The sequence below is a fragment of the Brachypodium distachyon genome, chromosome 3 (assembly GCF_000005505.3).
Source record: "Brachypodium distachyon strain Bd21 chromosome 3, Brachypodium_distachyon_v3.0, whole genome shotgun sequence".
NCBI lineage: Eukaryota > Viridiplantae > Streptophyta > Magnoliopsida > Poales > Poaceae > Brachypodium > Brachypodium distachyon.
In genome coordinates, this window is record NC_016133.3 from 23,785,313 (window position 1) to 23,807,633 (window position 22,321).

Genomic DNA, 22,321 nt, shown 5'->3' on the forward strand with positions numbered 1-22,321 from the left:
ATTGCCTCTTGCATCAGGATTCTGCAATGCCTGTAATAAATTTAATCTTTATGCATTTTTCGTTCCTCATGCATGCATGTTTACTTCAATACTTGTTGGTGCTGCATCTGTTTACTTCAATTTATGAGCATGTATGAATTCTTATTATTTTTGCTCTAACCTTGTACATGATGCACACCCTTGCTTCTGAAGAATATGAAGATTTCCTCACACTCCTAAAGCTCTTTGCACTTGCATTCAAAAGCAATCTTAAATAGTGCATATCTTCAGGGGGAGTCTTCAGATAACTCAGAAGCTAAATCCTTCACACTAATTTTTCCCATCTTTGAAGCTTTAACCAGTGTTGTCATCAAACACCAAAAAGGGGGAGATTGAAAGGGAAACCTTGCCTCTGTATGGGTTTTGATGAATAATGACAGCATGGTTGAGGAACTAATGAGTTACGCGAAGTGTTTCAGGTTTTAGTTCCTCAGAAGAGTTGGTTTAACCAGCATCGACGACCCCTAAAAATTGAAGTACAGGTACTGGCTTGAAGTATGAAGAACTCAGTGAAGAACGGTGAAGAACATGAAGCATAGCTTTCTTCATAGGTCTTTCCGTAGTTTTTTTCTTCACTTGAGTATAGGAACGCCATACTATTAAGGGGGGTTTGAAGTGTGGAGCTGGTTCAGGTGAAACCTATTCTTCATGTTCAGCTTAGGCAAAAACCATTTTCTGTGTGAGTGTTTTTCGTCGGAGTAAAGAATGAAGCATTTCAGGCTTCATAGAAACTTCCGCGTGAAGTCTTCACTCTGATTTCAAATGTGTTTGAAAATCTGTCGCTTTCGTTTTGACCACATAATCTAACCGTTGTGATACAAAGAGATAAAGTGTGAGCTGGAGTCTCAGGGATCACTTTATCCAATGGTTCACAACGGCTAGATCAGCCCTGGCCAAGGCTATATAAGACGACCCACCCCGAACGGGTTCGGTGGTGATCCCCCAGTGAGTTGTTTTGAAGAACACCAGATAAAACCCTTAGAGCTGAACTGAGCGTGAAGAATGGGATCCCCTCTCTAGCCGAGCACTTGAAGCTTGTTACTCTTGGTGATTGGCATCACCTAGACGGCTAGGAGTCAGCGTTTAAGAGCAATCGAAGCTTGTGATTTGCCATCAACCAGTCTGTGAAGGTCCGGAGATCACCTCAAGATCTACCACGAGTAACTGGGCGAGACTTAGGTCTTAGCTCAGGAAGATTGGGTGGACTTGTGTGTCCGCGAGTCTTGTGTGACTCAGCCCCCTCAACGGAGACATAGGATTGTGCCAACAATCTGAACTTCGGAAAACAAATCCCCGTGTCTTCAGTCCTGGTGATTTCGTTCCTCAACCTAATACTCTCTGTTGAAGTATAACTGATCAAATTGTGTTCTGTCTTCATTGCTACTGTGAAGCGATCCCCCCCTTCACCAAGGGTTCGATCTCTGTGCTTACTGTGCTAGTCCCTGGATCGACTCACTAGCACACACAGTTTCATGATGAAATATACAGAAACAAGGGTCAAAGTACTTTATTACATCGCATCATCCAGCATTTAATAGTACTTACAACCTCGCATGACCTCTGGGGCCATCATAAAACAAATATTGTTTCAACATCATAAAACAATATTTCAAAATACTGCAGCGGAAAAGGGTAGAACATAAGGGCCACACTACTCCAAGGTGAGAGCATGTTGGAATGTAAGCACATGACCCATGACAAAACGACGAACCTCACTCATCGTCGGATCCACCTGCATTGTTAATTGCAGCCACTACGTGGTCAATACATTTGAATGTATTGGCAAGCTCACTAGAGTTATAAAGGTCCTACCAAGTACATGCATAGTTTGGCTAGGTGGGGTTTGACTATTTTGCATAAAAGCATCATTATTCAAATCCTATCATTTTTAGACAAATAGTTTTGAATTCTATTGGACACGGGGTAGAAACACCCATGCTCCTATTAACCTAGGCACATTGAGTAGAAACATCAATGCTCCTACCCAGTTCAAACCATTCATTTTATTAGGAAATTTGAATGAGTGAGACTTTCCTTACAGCTTCAATACCTAGTTGCTCATAATCGTCCGTAACCGGGGACACGGCTAAGTACTTAGTTTGACACTCTCGAGAGGTGGTACACTTTACCCACAAGAAATCGACGTGTTAATCCCTTGCTGTCCTCCAGATGGAGTAGCAACGGCATCGATTACAGGAATTTTCAGAACATATTTCCCCAAACCACCTGAGGGACGCGTTCCAACCTACACTGCTACATACCCATGTCACCTCGGATCCAGGTTCATATTTCTTACATCCATCCTGGCAGAGCCCATAATACCATGTGGTTGTACTGGAAGCTAATAAACAGGAAACTAGTCCAGTCTCTGGTTATCCCGGGTGGCATCCCACATTGTGACGCAGGCGCTCCCCGAATCGCACGGGAAGACGACCATGGACGCTGCCGAATCACACGGAGAGACGACTCAGCGGGCCCCATAGAAATGGACCTAACGTCACGACATCCAAAAACTCAAAGCAGCCCACCCAGGACGATTCATTGAATTACTTGTTTTGCCATACACTAGGAAAATCTATATTTGTAATTCAATAGTATCACATTGTAATAATACCACCCTCGTATATTATCATAGCATAGCATTTTACTACTACGATGGCAATTGGTGGTGAAGTCATGGCAAAGGTATCCTATACTAGTAGGATAGATCATAGCTAGCATAGATACAATAATAATCCTGACAATGCAACTAATAAAATCTAATGCATAATAAGATAATAGGGTAGATGATCAAAGTGAACTTGCCTTGATAGTAGTTGGAGTTCAAACACTCGTCACATTCGCAAGGTTCGCTCTCCGAGAATACTATACCATCAACAAACATATACACACACATAAACACACAATACAAACATGACAAAAGAATATGTATGCCATGATGCGATGCAAAACATGTGACATGAGTTTGGTTTATTTTATTTTAGTGATCTGCTGATCCAATGCCTTGAGAATTAAACACATGTAATTAGGGTTTTTAAGAAAAAGCAAAAGCTAGGGTTTAAAACCTAAAATGAGGTTTTATTTGCATCTGCAAAACAATTTAATTCATAATATTTATTTCTCTGCCCCATTGGACAGAGGACATTAAAACAAAATTTTGGGCACTGGTTTCATTCAAAAAGGACTTCTAAATAATTAGTTATGATTTAAATGGCATAAAACCCTAATCTGTAATTTGAATGTGATTCAAATATTCAAATTTGAATTTGGACAGTGCCAAAAGATTCTACATTTCCTAAGGATTCCAAAAAGGTGTGGATCACTAAATTTGGCCAAACAGATTTAAAATTGTGACCATTTGAAGTTACAGGGGCCTATCTGCAAAAATGCCTTTTATTAATCCGGAGAAATAAAATTACATTTTTATTTTATAACTCGGGTGCCACGTGGCGCATTCCTATTCGTTGGTACCGGTTCGGTTTAAATGAATAAGGACGATCTAATCTACACCGTTGGAGACGGATGGACGGACGAGATCGATCGGGGGAAGCTCACCGGCGGGTTAGGGTTCCGGCGACGGAAACCGGCGGCGGCGCGGGCGGGGCGGCGCGGGGGTGCTCCGGTGTCGGGGCGTGACGGGGATGCAATGAGAATAACTCGCCAAGATGCATTTGTTGTACCTAATGGTATGACTCTTTGTCTTGGCTTTTTTTTTTGGTTTACATCGGTTGTTAGCTAACTTACTTGCTTGACCATAAGAAAATATTACTTGGCTGATGCTGGTTACACAAATGGACCAGGATTTCTAACACCATTCAGGTCTACTCGGTATCACTTGAAAGAGTGGGTATCAAGTCAACAACAACCCAAAACAGCCAAAGAGTTGTATAATTTGCGTCACTTTTGGGTTGTGGAAGAAAAAATGGGCTATCTTACGTTCTCCAAGTTTCTTTGACATAAAGTACCATAAATGTCCATATGGTGTTGACTAAAGGCTAACTAAAATAAAAATGCTTACTTGGAATTAAATATTGTTGCAGATCTGAATTATAAGTGCTTGTTGTGTGTTGCACAACTTTGCAAGGGATAGGTAGCGTGTGATGGATGACTTGCTGCTTCCTGAAGTGGATGCTGAAATAGCAGCTCAGCCAATCGATCATGCAGATGATGCTGGTTACATTAGAACTGTTCAAGTCACGAACGAATGGACTAACTTCAGGAACCAATTAGCTGATGGCATGTTTGCTGATTACCAAGTGGCCCATGCGGAACTAGAGGCGGAGTAGGATGCATGAATTAGCTAGCAACGTTGGATATTTTGTACTAGCTAGCTGGAATAGGCTTTTGGATATTGTGTGCTAGCTAGTTGATGGTGATATTTTGTAGATGCATCATGAGGACGAACAAAGTAATTTAATTTGTGTGGCTGATGTACTTGTGATGTTTTAATATAATTTGTGTGGCTTTTGTACTTGCTTTTCTTTAATTGTAGGTCCATGGCTGAAGCGGGAGGAAAGAAGTTCAGTAGAAATTATGTGCAATGGACTCCTGAGATGGACCGTGCATTGTTGGACGTGCTTGTTGAGCATCACAACAATGGTGATCATGCCCAAAATGGATGGAAGCCACATGTGTACAATAACGCCATAAAAGCTGTACGTGAGAAGTGTGGAGTGGATGTCACGAAGGAGAAAATTGTATCAAGGTGCAAAACTTTTGACAAGCATTATGAGATTCTTATGGATAGTGGATTTGGTTGGGATTGGGAAAATAAGGTGCTGCTTATGGATAGTGAGGAGGTGTGGGACAAATATGTGGAGGTGCGTCACATGCCATTTGCTCATTCTGTATTTTTTTCAAACATAGCAATGGAACTTTATTTTCTTTTCTGTTTGTAGGCTAATGAAAAAGCAGCTATATACCAGAACAAAGTTATCCACAACCGGCATGCGATTTTTATTGTATACTCAAAAGACAAGGCCAATGGTGAGGGTGCTAGGACTGGTAATGAGACCGAGGTTGATCCAACATCACAAGAAAATGATATGTCTCCAGGTATTGTTGAGCCAGCACCAAAGAGCCAGCGTGCTAGTGAAGCACTGTTGTGCATGGTTGGAGAGATGAAGACATCATTCAATGATGCCTTGAAGACAACCGAGCCATTAACAATTTCTCATGGTCCTCCTACTAGTGAGATGCTGCACTTAATATGATACCTGGGTTGTCTTGTCCTGACAAGCTGAGATCCTATTCGAGGCTAATCCAGAGTGAACGTAAATTTCGAGCGCTTATGGATCTCCCCATGGACGAGAGGAAGGAATGGCTTTTGTTGATGTTGGCTGATGGGGTTTGAAAGTTTGTGACTTCTTATTATGCTCCTGTGTTCACTTCGTATGAGACTATGTATTCGTATGAGACTATTTAATTTGTGTGAGACTTTGTATTGTCTGAAGATGGTTAAATCTGGAACTTCATGTTATGCTATTGTGTTCACTTTGGTGGATTATGCATGTCAGTTTTTAGTACATGTCCATGTTTAAAACAATTATTTGCTTCTGGTCAGAATTACTACAATGTTGTGGCTGCCGTGAAGAATTTTGTATTGTTGAAATGTTACACATATACACATTTGCCATACGTACAGAACAATGTAATCATCGTATAGTTTCAATGCATCACTTTGGCCCTCCAAACAGGATTTGGCATTCAACCTCAATATCATGTCTGGGTTCCGAATATCAAAACATCCAAACAAAAGTATTAGCATTCATTCTCAATATCAATACATCATGATATTGGCATTGGAACCAATTCAATGCCAAGCATCCCAATATCTACATCCAAACAAAGCCCAAGTGTAATCCCTGTTGTTGAAGTACTGTGACTGTCTTCAGTCTTCATTTTTTGAAGAAACAATGAAAACTGGGTCACATTCCCCCCCCCCCCCCCCCCGTGACGTACTCGATCTTTCACCGTGTCAGGCCCATTTAACCCCGCAGCTAACTGGCGGAGCTTCGCCAGATCCTGTTTCGGCGGGTGATTTCTGAGCAGGTTCTGCCTGGTCCAGCGCTCGAGTGCTCGTTCGCGTCCTTTTCCTCAGTTCCCGTTTGTATCGTTTCGGTCCAGCGCTTGGCCTATTCCCGTGCTCGCGCTCTGCTTTATCCACGCGTTGGGCCTCGCGCTAGAACCCAACGATTGCAAGCCATCTTCAGGCTTTTCCTTTTTTTCCCATTTTTTTATTTTGGAAAAGTGCTGTTGTTGGGCTTTATTTTTTTCTTCCTATGTTCCCTTTTGTCGAGCACATGCGCGCTGCTCTCCCTCCTGTGCAGAGTCAAGTTGAGAGCCCAGCTCGTTCTTGGGCTTTTTGCCCTCTTCACTTTTCTGATCTTGCAATATGTAGGCTCCTTTCCTCTCTTCCCCTTTTTTCAGCTTTTTTTAAGCTAAAAAAAACATACAGAAAAAACTAGTATGTTGGACTTTATTTTTTCCCTTTTTGGGAGAGTGGTTTTTAGGGAGTAAAATGGGTGGGGAATAGCACTTTCAATCACATTTGCTAGACACTATCAATTGGGCGGAGCTAATTGGCGGAACTTTGCCTAGTTGTGTTTCGGCGGACTATTCCGACTAGGTGCCGTCTTCCACGCTGGCGCTTGTCCCGCGCATAGCCTCTTCCGTCCCGTTCGTTCCTCAGTTCCTGTTTTGGCGGCGGCCCGCGCTCGCGCTGGGCCTCATCCGCGCTGGGCTATGGAAAAGTGTGGCTGCTTGACCACGTGCTGGAGCCCAAAGTCGTGCTAGATCGTAAAAAGCTCATCACGCAATCTTGAAAAGCTCCTGATGAGATCATTTCAAATTCATCATGAACTTAGAAAAATAATTGAAGTCATGTCTCAAGCATTTTTGAAAACTAAAAGCACATGATGCGTTTGTTAAAAGCTCATCGCTAGAATGCTAAAAAGCTCATTATAAGATCGTTAAAAGTTCAAGGATTTTTGAAAAAGAATGTACAAGACTTATTCATTAAAAAAACTAATCATGGGATCATAAAAAAACTAATTATCAGAATATTAAAATCTCATCACAGGGTCTTTAAAAAGCTCGTCATTATAAAGGTAAAAGGCCCAATGGTTTTTGGAAAAATTAAATGCTCATGATGAGAACCTTGAAAGTTCAGGTTGAGATCGTTAAAAAGCTCATGATGAGATCGTTAACAAGGTCACGATGAGATCGTTAAAAGTTATTGATGAGATCGTCAAAATCTCATGACACCATCGTCAAAATCTCATGGTGAGACCGTCAAAAGCTCATCACGAACTTATAAAAAAAATTAAACATGTCTCAAGTATTTAAAATTAAAAGCACATGATGCTTTCTTTAAAATCTCATCATGCGACCTTAAAAGCTCATCCTTAAAATGCTAAAAAGCTCAGCATAAGAACTTCAAATGTTCAAGGGTTTTCGAAAAAAATGAAATGTACAAGACTTGTTCATTAAAAAACTCATCATGTGATCATCAAAAAAGCTCATCATTAGAATATTAAAAGCCCGTCATGCGGTCTATAAAAAGCTCATCATTACGAAGTTAAAAGGCTTGACGATTTTTGGAACAATTGAATGTGCATGATGAGAACCTTTAAAACTCATGTTGAGATCGCTAGAGCTAATGATGAGATCGCTAAAAGGGTCATGTTGAAATCGTTGAAAGCTATTATGCAATTGTTAGAAGCAAATGATGCGGTCGTTAAAAGCTCAAGGTCATGATGAAATTGTTAAAAGCTATGATGAGATTGTTAAAAGGTCATGATGAGATCGTTAAAAGTTATTGATGAGATCGTCAAAATCTCATGACCCGATTGTTAAAAGCTCATCATGAACTTAGATTTTTTTTTTGAAAACATGTCTCAAGTATTTTAAAAAATTAAAAGCACATGATGCTTTCGTTAAAAATCCCATCATGCGATCCTTAAAAGCTCATCGTTAGAATGCTAAAAAGCTCATCACAAGATCTTCAAAAGCTCAAGGGTTTTCAAACAAAAATGAAATGTACAAGACTTGTTCATTAAAAAAACTCATCATGGGATCATAAAAAAGCTCATCATTAGAATATTAAAAGCTCATCATGCGGTCTTTTAAAATCTCATCATTAGGAAGTTAAAAGGCTCAATGATTTTTGGAAAAAATAAATGTTCACCATGATAACCTTTGAAGCTCATGATGAGATCGTTAAAAGCTATGATGTTATAGTTAAAAGCTCATGATGCAGTCGTTAAAAGCTCATGGTGCGGTCGTTAAAAGCTAGGTCATGATGATATCGTTTAAAGCTATTATGAGATCGCTAAAATCTCATTATGCGGTCGTTAAAAGCTCATGACGTGATCGTTAAAAGCTCATGATGAATTTAGAAAAATAATTGAAAGCACGCCTCACCTTGCGAGATGGTCCCCATAAATCAGAATGCACATAATCCAAGATACCTTCTGTTGTATGAACCGAAGTATTGAACTTCACCCTCTTGTGCTTGCCAAAGATGCAATGCTCACAGAACTTCAGCTTGCCAGTGCTATATCCATCAAGAAGTCCTCTCTTGTTTCATTCTGCCAAACCAAGTTCACTCATATGTCCGAGACGCGTATGCAAAAGATTAGCTGGATCACAATCAGATAATTCATTTGAAACAAGCATTACCTTCAATTGTCGTACCTCGTAAAGACCGTTGGCCTTCTTTATGTCACCCAAGGATTTTTGAAAATAAAAAGGATATGATGCGTCATTAAAAAAATCTCACATGGGATCGTTAAAATCTTATTGTTAGGATGGTAAAACCCATAGTTAACCGCTAAAAGCTTGAGGATTTCTGAAGAAATCATAGTATATGATGGGATCACTAAAAATTTCATCATGGGAACATTAAAAATATCATCGTTAGAACGTTAGAAAATCTCATCGGAAAGATCGTTGAAAGCACATGTAGAACACACAAGGAAAAATGGCCTTACGATAAAAAATTGAAAGCACATGTCAACGATGTTTGAAACTCGAAAAGTACATGATGGGATTGTTAAAATCTTGTTATTGATGATATCATTATAAGCTCATGTAGAATGAACAGAAATAATGAACTTGGAAAAATAATTGAAAGCACGTCTCAAGGATATTTGGAAAATATTAAAAGCACATGATGCGTCCGTTAAAACCTTATCATTAGGATGCTAAAATCTCATGTTAGAAAGTTAAAAAGTTCAATGGTTTTTGGAAAAATTGAAAGCTCATTATGATATAGTTAAAAGCTCATCGTGAACTTCGAGAAATAATGAAGTTAAACATGTCTCAAGGATTTTTGAAAATTAAAAACACAGGATGCATTCGTTAAAAAGGTCACCATGGGATTCCTAAAATCTCATCATTAGAATGCTAAAAAAATTTCATCATTAGATCGTTAAAAAGCTCATGAATAAAAATGCTAAAAGCTTATCATAAGACACAGTTACATGGAGACATGTGGTGCTGCACACAATAAATGATGGGTTTTTTATTTTAAAAATGGGAAAGGTAAAAATCCCTAACAAAAATTTTAGATGATGTACTTTCGGTTTGATTAATTTTCACTCTACTGAAACATGCATATGCCTTCTTAAAACTTAAATGTAATAATGCAATAGCAAATAAGTACTGCGTGAAACAAACGCACAACAAGCATTCTAAAAAAACATGTAAAGAAATTGTAACTGGCCCAAAAATGAGAATTGATTGCCAAAAATATGAGTCATGGCATGCCATTTTCTTGTTCTGCCGTGGTACACCGACATAATGAACTTTTGAAGTCCACGGTAGGAATTGCCTTGAAGGAGGATGCTCATGGTAGGAACTTTGCGCGGTGAATTTGTTTCCAGATGGTCACTAACTAGGACAAAGAGTGAAGATGTGCAGGAGGCAACACCTGAACTGAACATTGGTGCAAGTGTCGAATTTTTCAGAAGTTTCAGTTAAAACAGAACATAACGATCGCCCTGATTGATAACTAACAACTGCTAGGGAAGATGGCGAACCGACAACCCTGATTGATTCCCGACTACTAGTACAGATCAAATTCAGATCTTTCATACGAGCTGACGTTCCTGTAGGTTATTGCAACTTAACATACAAGCAAATGCTACATACGTGCTGGTATTCTGAGATCCCAGAGTACTATTGCTCTTTGACAAAGAAATATGATGCCAATTCGCCTAGAATCATAGGCCCCGTACCCAAAATTACCCCTTGTCCCAAACCATTGACACTAGAATCACCAGAAGCAATCGATTCAATCAAAAACATACTTATCAGCTCTAGTCCTGGAGCCAAAGTTATCTCTCCCCTGTCTGGGAACATGATCCACCAAAAGTAGAATTAGATCGATGGAACAAAAATCATGAATCTATTGTATGGAGAAACAGGGGGCGAAGATCTCCTGTTCAGGCTTCAGCTGTGAGACGGCAACATCCACGGTACAATAGGGGAAGGGATATGCAGATATAAACTAAAACTGAGATAGAAACATAATTTAAGACATACAGAAGGTGTTTATGTGAAGCACAAAAGGAAGCAATAATCAGGCTCATTGCCTATCAAAGATAATGAAATTTACGGCATGCCTCCATACATCCTTCGCATTTTACTTATGTCTTTAAACAACTAGAATGTTTATTTTACACTCAATTAATAGAGTAACTTTTGTGGACAAATCAATCCAATTGTAACGAAAAATGCTTAATAAGCTGAAGCTATACTGACATTACAAATTCTATACATATAGCAACATTTACCCACATAGATGAGACATTTATCACAAAATTCAGAAATCGAGTGCCATGCCACATCACTCCTATTTTTATTGACAAAATTATTCACCTCGATTATGTTTTTAGGTCTTCTCTTCCTGTATGTACTCCATTTTGTTACCTCTTGCTCTACTTACATGCTTGCTTCTTCCAGTAAGAAATCAAAATCTGAAACTGCAACAGTACCACAGGGGAACCACGTACCGAGGAACTAAAATACAAATTCTAACCCTTTATCAACAGCACTGACAGATGTTTGTCATCACTCATCAGCATTAACAAAAACATAACAGTAAATGGATGCATATTAACCTTTTCTATGTCCAGAGCCGGCTGATTGCACGAAAAGTATCCAGATCGATGAACAAACAGTCGTGTGCCTCCAATACAGCCAAAATTGAAAAAATCACTCATAATCTTTAAAGTTGATTCACAGAAAAATCAGATCAACTGTTGCTAATGCGTGAACTGAATAGTATTGGAACTCTAAAAGGGAAGGAAGAAAATAAGGGAGAAGCATACACCGCTTCAACCTCCAGGCAACGGCACCCATGGATCCAGGGTTTTTGGAGGAAGGGAAGAGCCGATGCTGAGAGGCCTGGCAACGGCGCAGCCGCAGGCAATCTTGCATTCCATTGGAAGGCCCGACGCCTAGGTCTTGCACCATCAATAGCTAGGATCTCGCGCTGCAGCCCGGGAGGGAGGAGGGCACCACGACACCAGCTCCGTAGTATGATTGGGACCGAGAAAATCTGGCGAGGAGAAGCTCAGCGAATGCAGCAGCCTAGAAGCCCCTAACGCGGCGACGATGAGGATTCGCGCCGCTCTTGGAATCGCAGAATCAGCATCCACCCACGCCGGCGACTCGCCTGGCGACCACCACCCAACGATGGCCCCCACCCGTGCCGCCAGAAAATCTCGTGGATGAAGGCAGCTTCCGTCCACAACGCCGAGGATTTGGACGATCTCTGGAGAGAATCGGCGATGGAAGAGCGCGGCGGAGTCGAGGAGGAACAAAGCCGATAAAAAAAATTGAAAAAAGGGGAAAAAGGAAGGGAGGAAGAGGTACCGTTTGGGAGGGAGATATTTTGGCTAATTGGAAACGGGAGGCCGGGACAGAAGAGGAAACGGCACGGAAAAAGAAAAGGGAAAGGAACGCGGGCGTGGTCGGCTTTTTGTCCGCGCGGCGCGGACGAGCGCCAGAGAGTTATAGCGATACCCCCTCTCCTTCTCTTAACAAAAAAAAAGAAAACCTATACCCCCTGTCCCCATCTCCTTGCCGAGCCCCCACAGCCCCCTCGCTCCGTGCATCTTCTTCCTCCTCGCGCGAGCGCCGCCACTCATCCCGCTGCCGAGCGCCCGAGCCCCCTTCGTCTTCCTCCTCGCTCGAGCGCCTCCACCGCAGGTTGATCTCCCCTTCGATTCTCTCGCTCCCGACCGTTTCTCCTCCCATCACACCACGAACGGATTCCGCCCTTTAGATCCCCGTTTCATAATCTTCCCCAATTCGTAACTGAGGCAAAATCAAGGTAGGGCGGGCGCCCTACCTTGCCCTACTGGGTCCTCCGCCTGTCCTGCTGCTGTGACTTGCATCAACCTTGCTTTCGTTTTGTGGTCAATTTGGTGGAACCTATTTTACCCTTTGCTTCAACTCAATGGTAATAGTCTTTTTCTGTTGTTCTTTGTCCATAGGTTTCTTACTTTTTCCAGATGATGTTCTGCCGCGTTGATTTAGGTCCTATTCTTCATATACACATCTTCCTTGAATCGGTCTAATCAATTGCCGCAGACCTTTTCGGACTTGATTTGTCCAGTTTTCTCGTGAAATGAGATGATTATTCTCTTTATTAGTTTCCTAATGGGTCCTATTCTTCATAAACACATTTTCTCTTTATTAGTACATTGCACGAGAAGAGAAACAAATAGGTTACAGTTACGTTTTAAATTGAACACATACATTATTTATAAAATTGTACACCGACCTAGCACTAGCTTGGCATTCCTGTCCTCAGATCAGTTGTTGGGTGGCTTAGGAGCCATTTATTCATATGTAAGTATATGTTCAAATTTGATTAGTGTAAAGTAGTAATTGCTGCAAGAATAAAAATGAGTCCATATGATGGAGAGGCAAAGACACTTAAAATCTAGGCATCTAGGCACCAAACAAGACATGAGTACATGCCAGATACATATGGTATGAACTCTGAACATCCAATGTCATCCTGAATACTGTTTTGCACTGAAGTTTATGAAGGAACCAGTAATACACATAGACAGAACTAAAAGAATAGCTCTAGTTTGTACCTTGCCTACAACATTTGCTGGTAGATGCTTCTATCTTCTTTGATCTTACGAAAGCAATGATTAGAAAATTAGAATCAGCAAACTATATAATCAGGTGTATTTTACATTGACCAGATCATTCATGCAGCTAGTTTGTCGACAATATACAGTTAACACTTCAGCCTTACAGGAGCTGAAACACACCTACTATTTGTTACTTACCTGGGTTGTGCTTACTTTTGAAAGAAGTGAAGGTATACTTTAATACGGAAATAATAATTAACATACGAAAAATAATTGGAAACAGTAGGAGAATGGGCTCTTCATATTTACTGTAGCTATGCAAGGGGACTTTTACCGATACATGCAGCATCTGGTTTTCATGTTGGATTTCATCTAAGAAAATTCCAGTCTTCACAGATGAAAAGATATAATAAAGAAAAACAGGGATGAATCATAAATCTTGGGGTCAATCTCAATCATCACAAATGAAAAAAATACAAATAGTAAACCAAATCATGGGGAAATCAGCCTTGTATCTCACAAATCCTCTGAATATTTTGGTGAATAACCACTCTATCAAGATTACTGACGGGCGGGCAGACAGCAGAGGCTGCAATCTGCAAGATCTCCTGGTGAAGCTGAGGCTGCTTGGACAATTGGAAAAAAGGGGATTACCATAATGGGTTATTACCTACTCACAGGCAAACATGTCCTTGGTGCCGTCAAAATAGGTAGGACGGGGAGGACATGTCCATGAAGCGACGGCTAGAGAGACGGTGTTCTTGACGGACTGACGGTGGAGACACCAAGAGACGGTGCTGCAACGTCATCCACAACCGTCCATGATGCTAGCCTCCATCTCGATGGGGCCATGACAGATGAGCGCAGAGCCCGTAAGTAAGGGTCCATCTCCAACTCATAGACCACGTCCCTGATAATGTCTAGCGTGAGCGAGCCAGCATGGGGAGCGTCCACGTTGACCTTGAGACACCAGACCAGCAAGCGCTTTGCCTCCTCCTAATTTGCGCCGTCCAGCATGTTGATGGTAATGCCACGGGTGCAGTACCTCTCGATAACGGTGGAGAAGGGGAAGGGATGGATCACCAGTAGCGGCTAAGATTCCACTCAGGTGCTTAAAAGGCGGCTCCATCCGTAACTCATGTGTTTGCTTACTGGCAAAATCGAAGAGCTCACTTAGCGAAACAATAACTGTGACGATCTCATAAATATTTTTTAGTGATGACATGTCGTCATTCGAAAATTAGTGATGGTTGATACTGCTGCTGCTGATGTGGCTGCTGACAATCCAGGTACATTAGATAGTGGGGATAGATTGTATAGGTATATAGGATGACTCAGTGCATTATTTACTATGCCTGTTTCAGGTGTCATGTTTTCTCCTAACTTCTGAGGTAAAATGACCTTTTTTAGCTGTCTCGACATCAATTCGTAGTGAAATTTGCTTATTTCATTTGGTAATAGGAACTTCCATTGCACCCTTTAGTCACATAGTGAAATTTGTTTATATCATGATCTTGTTTGGTTGTAGTTGCATGATTTCATAAGCGTTACTAAGTCTAGGAGATACTGTAAGTTTCTTTGAATTTGTTAGCTTAATTTGACATTTTTCTTGAACGAGTGGGTTCGAGAGATAAACTGCACATGTATCCTTTTGTTTATACCCATCTCATGATCACAATATACTAAATATGTTTGTAATAAAGCTGGCAGGATCGACTCCCTGTTGGGTATTGTCGTAGAAGGTTGCAACCAGCAGTATGTGGGCTAAGGCTTCAGACCACACATACCGGCGCTCAGATGATCAAAGAATGGCATACTACAACAATTCAGTGCCTTCACGAGAAAATGGAAGGTTCTATGTAGCGCAGAGTCATATAGATCTTCACTACACGTCTTCCGATGATGGGTCACAGAAGATTAGATCCAACCCTCAAGTATTTGAACCGCAATACTGTACCCTGGAATCATCATCAGGAAATGGTGTGTATCCCACCCAAAGCTCCACTTCGTCTCATAGCATCTCCCCTATAAGTGGGAGCCCCCTATCCCAGCATGATAGTCATTCAGACCACATATATGGATCGCCCCCAAGTGCTTCCTGTGTTACTGAGGTTGCGGATCTCCAGGTTAAACTAAAGGAGCTAGAGGATGCAATTCTTGGACCTGAATTAGACATAACTTCTGACAGCCCTGAGAGCTCCTTGCAAGCCATCAATCCTTTGAAACCAGATAACTGGAGACAGCTTCTTGGAATTTATACAGGGGACTTGAAGGAGGTAATCATAGCATGTGGTAAAGCTGTTGCTGAGAATGATGTATTTGCGACAGAACTACTCATATCAGAGTTAGGTCAACTGGTATCTGTCTCTGGTGATCCGATGCAACGACTGGGTGCTTATATGTTGGAAGGCCTTGTTGCCAGACTGTCTTCGTCCGGGAGTAAAATATATAAATCGTTGAGATGTAAACAACCTACAGGCTCTGAGCTCATGTCATACATGTCTCTTCTTTATGAGATCTGCCCATTCTACAAGTTTGGTTACATGTCAGCAAATGGTGCTATTGCTGAGGCTATCAAAGGTGAGAACTTTGTTCACATCATTGATTTCCAAATTGCACAGGGAAGCCAGTGGGTAACTGTTATACAGGCTCTTGCAGCGAGGCCTGGGGGTCCTCCGTGCCTAAGAATCACTGGTATAGATGACTCGGATTCTATTTATGCCCGAGGTGGTGGATTGGATATAGTTGGCACTAGATTGTATAAAGTTTCTCGAGCATGCGGTCTGCCCTTTGAGTTCAATGCTATTCCAGCTGCTAGCCATGAGGTCCACCTCGAGCATCTTGATATAAGACCTGGGGAGGTTATCGTTGTGAACTTTGCCTATCAGCTGCATCATACTCCTGATGAAAGTGTGAGCATGGAAAATCACCGGGATAGGATTTTGAGAATGATCAAGAGCCTCTCTCCTAGAGTGGTGACTCTAGTTGAGCAGGAGTCAAATACAAACACAGCTCCATTCTTCCCGAGATATTTAGAGACTCTCGACTACTATACTGCAATGTTTGAGTCGATAGATGCTGCTCTCCCAAGGGATGATAAAAGACGGATGAGTGCAGAGCAACACTGTGTTGCAAGGGATATTGTTAATTTAATTGCATGTGAGGGTGCTGATAGGATTGAGAGGCATGAGGTGTTTGGAAAATGGAAGGCGAGATTTGCAATGGCTGGATTTAGGCAATACCCGCTAAGTTCAGTGGTAAACAACACCATCAAAACACTTTTGGATAGTTACAACAACTACTATAGGCTTGAGGAGAGAGACGGTGTCCTTTACCTTGGATGGAAGAATAGAGTATTAGTTGTGTCTTCTGCATGGTGGTGATATGTCTTCACAAAGACACTCATGTATGTACACTGTTTGCTTCCTCCTTCCTGAATTTTATGATTTTTGCTAGATTGTTCTGTATGACTTTATACACCATGATTCCAATTAAGACATCAGTATTTAATAAATCATCGTGTTTGTTACTCCCCCCAACCCATAGTACTTGTCTCAAATTTGCTTTAAAAAGCGTCTAGATACATATAATATTTCGACAAGTAATTCCGGCCGGAGGGAGTAGTTAAATTTACCCCCTAGGCCTGTCTGTTTAGGCAATGAAATTTATTGCTGGTTTTTGAGACGATGAAAATTTAGAGGAAAATAGCCAGTGCTGTTGTGCCAATACGAATTATGGGGTTTCTAGAGGATTTATACGGGAAATGTGGACAGCCATGTGACCTAGTGTTAAAGCATACTACACCTGTAGTTGTTGATGTCTTGGGTTCAAGTCCTGCACTCCCCTTAAAAATAGAGATAGTTAGTTCCTCCTACAGTCACCTATTCTTATGTTTTTCGGATCACTTTCAGACGTTTATCGGCGATAAATCGAAGCACTCAGTGTTTAAATTGTTTGTTCTGAACACTGTTCATGTGGTCACCATTTTAATAGCTGGATTGCAGTTTAGGCCTCTCCCAATGCAAGGATCTTAGCACGCAATCTTAGACGTTTTGCTGATGTGTTATGCTATTTAAAGATGAAAGAGAGTGTTGTTGTCTCTTACTAGAGTTGCACCTAGACATAGACAAAAATATTCATTACTCCAATCAAATTCAAGTATTGCTCCTAAATTAATTAATACAACCATTTTAAGATACAACAACTAAGAGATGTTGCATTGTGACGGTTATATCTTATGCATCATCATCGCCTAAGATAACGCGCTGAGAAACCATGTATTTTATTTCAACACTAGTGTCCTTCCTTACACTGTGGTAGCTGAGAATAGCGATTCTCTTACTAATTTTTTTTTGTTCTGTATTGACTATGGCTATTATCTCTGAAGTCTTAATGTTATATGAAAAACAATGGAAGCATGCAAAATTGAAGAAACACAGATCACACATGTTTGTACATCTGAAATCACGTGACTTACTTTCTTCCTATTTGCCTCTTCGTAGGTCTTGTCAGCGTTTTGGTCTCCAGCTCGCAGATGGAAGACAATCTGAGATTCTTGTCTGTGTTAAGTTATCAACACAGCTATGCTCACGGGCCATCTAATGCAGCGTCATCTCAATATCCTCGCGGCAATCCTGGTGACGTTGTTGTGAGGCATAACTGTGATATCTTCGTGATTAAAGTATATGCGTAGGAATTTGTTGTTGATCCGTGGCTAGTTGTTGTGCTCTCCTTCTAGGTTTTACATGTTGTAACGTTCAGAGGTAAGCTAAGACAGGCATAAGATTGCCTGTTAGTCTCTACCTGTCAGTGTCGACCCCTTACGGCCTATATTTGTGTAACGCCATTATGATTTGTTGTAATACAACTTCTGGTTAATGTATCATCACGTCAGTCTTTAAATCTTGTGCTGTAGCCTGCAGTTGGTGCAGATGTTCAGGAAAATGCTTCCTTGCAGCTGGGTGCATCCACACTCTGAATCAGCACCTCTCAGTCTGGGCTTTAAGATTGATGATGTGCTATATTCAAAATGTATAGTTCATATAAAATTATGTATATGCACCTCTCAGTGCGGCCCACGGGCCCACCACCTCGGCTGTTCATGAGCACAAGTATGACATATCTACTCTTCTCTCTTCCCTCCATCCCTAGGCTCCAATGCCACACCAGTTCGCAATCACAACTTTCAACTCCCTTGCTCTTTTTGCTAAGGCAAGGTCCTCCTTGCATCTTGACTCTGTGATGGTGATGAATAACGGCACAATAAGCTGTATATTTAAGACATGTGACAATGGCAATATTTTTCTCAAATCAACAACGGAACTGAAAATGTGATCAGACTTTCAATAATTCATCGGCAATATTCTCCGATCATATATATAAATACAAAATGCTTTTGAGGAAAAATTACAAAAGTTTCTAATAGCAAATAAATGATTAAATGCACATTATAATTGGCTTGGATAGAAGAACCAACTAATTATGAAGAATCTACTTTATCTTCCCACACCTACGAGTGGTACAAATTTGTTTCGTCGGTTGCAGCTTTTGAAGTCGAAATGATCCCAGAAATACCACGCACAAAGAAGCTATGTTACGACGACTAAATGACTCACGACATCCCTCTTTCTCCCCCTCTTCGATTGGCAGTGTTGTCAGTCCGCTCTGCTTCAAATACAACAAAACTACAGATTAACAGCTAGGAGAGTGAACGTAGATAAGCATACATACACTAAGGCATTTATTCTTTCAAGAATCGAAACAAACGATGGGACAAAATAGCCATAATACAACAATTCATTCTACACTACAGTTTGAAGTTTTCAATGAGAGGGCCATTTGCAAATTAGAGGAAGCTACCTCAGTATAATCATAAGGACAGTAATTTCCAGTTCTGACGAACCTTATTTGCTGGCCATTGCTTTCTTTTTTGTTCTTAACAGGCTAATTGGTGTGTACCCTCTGATTTTTTGCAACCACTGGAGAAATTCCAATTAATATAGCATCCTCCATCATTGTCACAAATGAATAATCTTTGTAGTCCCAGAGATATTCTGAATATTATGCATTCTTCGTAGCACAAGTTGTACTTAGACTTTGTAAACTAATACTACGAGCTAGCTTGATATAACACCTTATAACCCATTTGAGAGCAGTTACGATGCTATGCCCTCGGCAACTTAGCAATACATAGTTTAGTTATGCTCAGTGGACGCAGGCTAATCCCCTTTAAACATTGGTGATATGGACCAATAGAATATATTAAATGTTATGGATATCATCACAGTGGTTGATGTAATTTAAAATTCAGTGTATCAGCATGTTACGCTTATCAGATATTCACCACAGATCAAAGGATAAATTGATATCTGTAGCACATAATCGATCTGCAGGGATGTACCATGTGAGACAAATATATAACATCTGAACTTTGAGGATACATCAAACATAATAAGAATAAAAATGGATAGGTATAAGAAGAATAAAAATGGATAAGTATAATAACAATAATAATGGATAAGTATCCTGTTCATAATACTTGAATATATATTACAGGTCTGTGAGAAAACAAACAATGTCATGACTTCAAAGTAGAGAAAGAGAAAAAAAAATGGAATGTTGGAATCTGCAGTACCTATTACCTTGACATCAAATATTGGACCTCCGTAGCTTGCTTTGTACTGATACTCCTTCTGCTTTACTCTGCTCTTTCACATTAGGAGGCGATTTTCATTTGCCTTTTACATTGACATCAAAAGTTGGACCCCTGTTGCTTGCCATGTGCTGCTACTCCTTCCGATTTACCCTGCCATCCACAACAGAAGGCGATCTTCATTTGATGACAGAGATTTCGTATAAGCTCTACACAAACATAAAGAATGAGATGATCTGAAACTGCTAAAGACAATGGTTCAATTAAATGTCACGGCACTACCTCAGCAGAAATAAAGTTTTCTTTGTGCATCAACAAATTGTGTGCTCGTGGTTTGCCTTGTGCTGCTAATTCTGCTAACAGTGACACATGCATGACTTTTCTATACTATTCCTGGAGTCTATATGGTTAAGCAAGTGACAACAAACAGAAGATTGATCCCCAATTAAAAACCCTAGAAAATAGGATCAAACGAGGCATTCAGAAAACATATGAAAATGGGATCAAACAGAAGACAGAGTTTGACCGATGAACGGTAATAATTTGGCGGCTTAAAGCTAACTCCGAAGCAGTGGTAGATTCATATCAAGCAAACAGATTATCCAAGTGTTCTCTTTTTTCCTTCTGTGTCGTAATTCTGAGCTATCATCTACAAAACAAACTTCTAAAGTAAGCTTCTTCTAAACATAATGGAAAGTAAGAACCCAGTTGTAAGACACCATGATGTTTAAAAACTCTGAGCAGTCTACTTTCATTGTCCCCAGTTTGGTCTAAGCACAGCACAAATGAATATAATTGGAATCTCATCTCTAAACAAATACTTCCTCCGTCCAACAAAGGATGTCTCAAGTTTGTCAACATTTGAATGTATCTAGACATGACTTAGTGTATAGATGCATTCAAATTTAGTCAAAGTTGAGACATCATTTGTTGTACGGAGGGAGTAGGAAGAAACAATAAGCTAATATTTCTTTCTCATGGCCTTATGACTTTTAGTAGCCTCGTTGTTAAGATCCCTCTCTCCTTTCCTTACGAATCACGTTCACGTTGTTAAGATCCCTCTCTCCTCTCTTCTAAGCCTAAGGTTGATATTAAGTTAGTACCTCTAACACAAAATACAAGCGATGTCAAATTCTAGTTTGAAGACACTACATTTCTAAGGAGCATTTCCTCAAACATGTGACATGCATCATCAAGGCTTCTCTTCGGAGAGGCCGAGAGCCCGAGAGCCCGAGAGGGTGTAGATGTTCATGATATACCTGACGAGGTAGGTCAGTGAAGTCCATGGCGGCCTTCTCATGGGCGTCAGAATCTCTTCCCTTAATTTCCTACACATCACAAGAACACTGAAAAGAATTGAGAGACAGTGAGAGAACGGGGAGGAACGGTTGAGGGAAAATGGTAGAGGAAGGGAGCACCTGCAGCCGGCGACCTAGCAGGCCTAGAGCACCGTGAACCCCTTGGGGATGGGAGGGTCGGGGCTAGGACGGCGGGGATGGAGGTCGCATGGACGCGGCGTGGCGCTGTCGTGCCAGTGGCACCCGGGGTACCACCGTTGCGCGACGCGTGGATCGCATCGCTGAGTTCCTGGGAGGATCTCACACGGGTGGCAGCTAGCGGGCTGCCCGGCAAGCCACCAGCCCGGAAGGGCTCGCGGGGCTTCAGGAAATATTCCCGCCTGGCCGCCTTCCGGGAAGTCACTTGCCGGGAGGGGAGGTTCCCGAGCGCAGGCTCCCGTCGTAAGGGCGGGGCCGAGCGAGCAGAGCAGCGGTGCCACATGGGCGCGCACCAGGCGCCCAGTGTGCAGTTTTGCCAGGGCAAGGAGTGAGGCGCACGGCGCATTAAATGAGCCGACAGAAGGGGAGTTACCCCTCCAGTCAGGTGAACAGTGGCTGTCCAATCCTACCTGTCGGGCTCTAGACCCCTAGCAGCGGAGTTGGCGTTCATGCTCGCCACTTGTAATACATGCACCGTGGCACCTGTGGTATCCTCTTGCCTATAAAAGGAGGACCGCCAACGGTCCAAGGGTTCGATCAGCTCACAGTTAGCCTCTAGCATTAGCAGAGAATAGTAAGGAGCACTTAGCCAAAGGGAGAAAGTACCCTGGAACTCACCCGGCAACCTGTAAACACTTGGTTTTGCGATAATACAAGCTCAGACAAGCAGGACGTAGGGTTTTACACCTCCGGGTGGCCCGAACCTGGGTAAAACGTGCGTGCATGTGTTCCTAGCTTGCATGCATTCTGGGTGCACCTCTTTGCAGGTTACGTATGCCATCGACCACGGCGGCGATCGCCGGAGCGATCCCCAACGCCCCTGCCGAACCTAAAAGGGGGTGTGCCAGCACGCCCCCGGTGTCGGAGCCCCGTGCAACGACATCTGGCGTGCCAGGTAGGGGGTGCGAGAGGAGAGCTCGCCGGTGACCGCCGACGGTAGTGTCTACATCGACATCGGCCTCGTCTTCTTCACCGACAGAGCCGGCCACCATGCCCCCCAAGCGGGCTGGTGA

The 22,321-nt window shown here is 41.7% G+C and overlaps 1 protein-coding gene and 1 long non-coding RNA gene across 5 annotated transcripts; one reads left to right on the forward strand and one right to left on the reverse strand.

The window, feature by feature from the left end:
• Nucleotides 1-12,089: 12,089 nt before the first annotated feature.
• Nucleotides 12,090-18,066, forward strand: LOC100831355 (scarecrow-like protein 21). 4 transcript variants are annotated; one of them, XM_003573821.4, is made up of 3 exons: nt 12,090-12,511; nt 14,864-16,566; nt 17,663-18,066. In XM_003573821.4, the coding sequence occupies exon 2, from the start codon at nt 14,918-14,920 to the stop codon at nt 16,541-16,543; it is 1,626 nt and encodes a 541-aa protein (XP_003573869.1). In that variant the 5' UTR covers nt 12,090-12,511; nt 14,864-14,917; the 3' UTR covers nt 16,544-16,566; nt 17,663-18,066. The 4 variants fall into 4 exon arrangements, with proteins under 4 accessions (XP_003573869.1, XP_010234693.1, XP_014756863.1 ...); XM_010236391.3 differs by having other exon boundaries at nt 12,090-12,258; XM_014901377.2 differs by having other exon boundaries at nt 12,090-12,258; nt 14,871-16,566.
• Nucleotides 17,896-21,018, reverse strand: LOC112271673. The gene is made up of 3 exons (XR_002964965.1): nt 20,965-21,018; nt 19,802-19,965; nt 17,896-18,824 (listed from the first exon to the last, which is right to left on the reverse strand). It is a non-coding gene; the product is annotated as an uncharacterized LOC112271673 (long non-coding RNA).
• Nucleotides 21,019-22,321: the final 1,303 nt, after the last annotated feature.

Excerpts from the sequence above, each read along its gene's own strand:
- LOC100831355 (XM_003573821.4), top strand. The coding sequence starts at position 14,918 with ATGTGGGCTAAGGCTTCAGACCACACATACCGGCGCTCAGATGATCAA.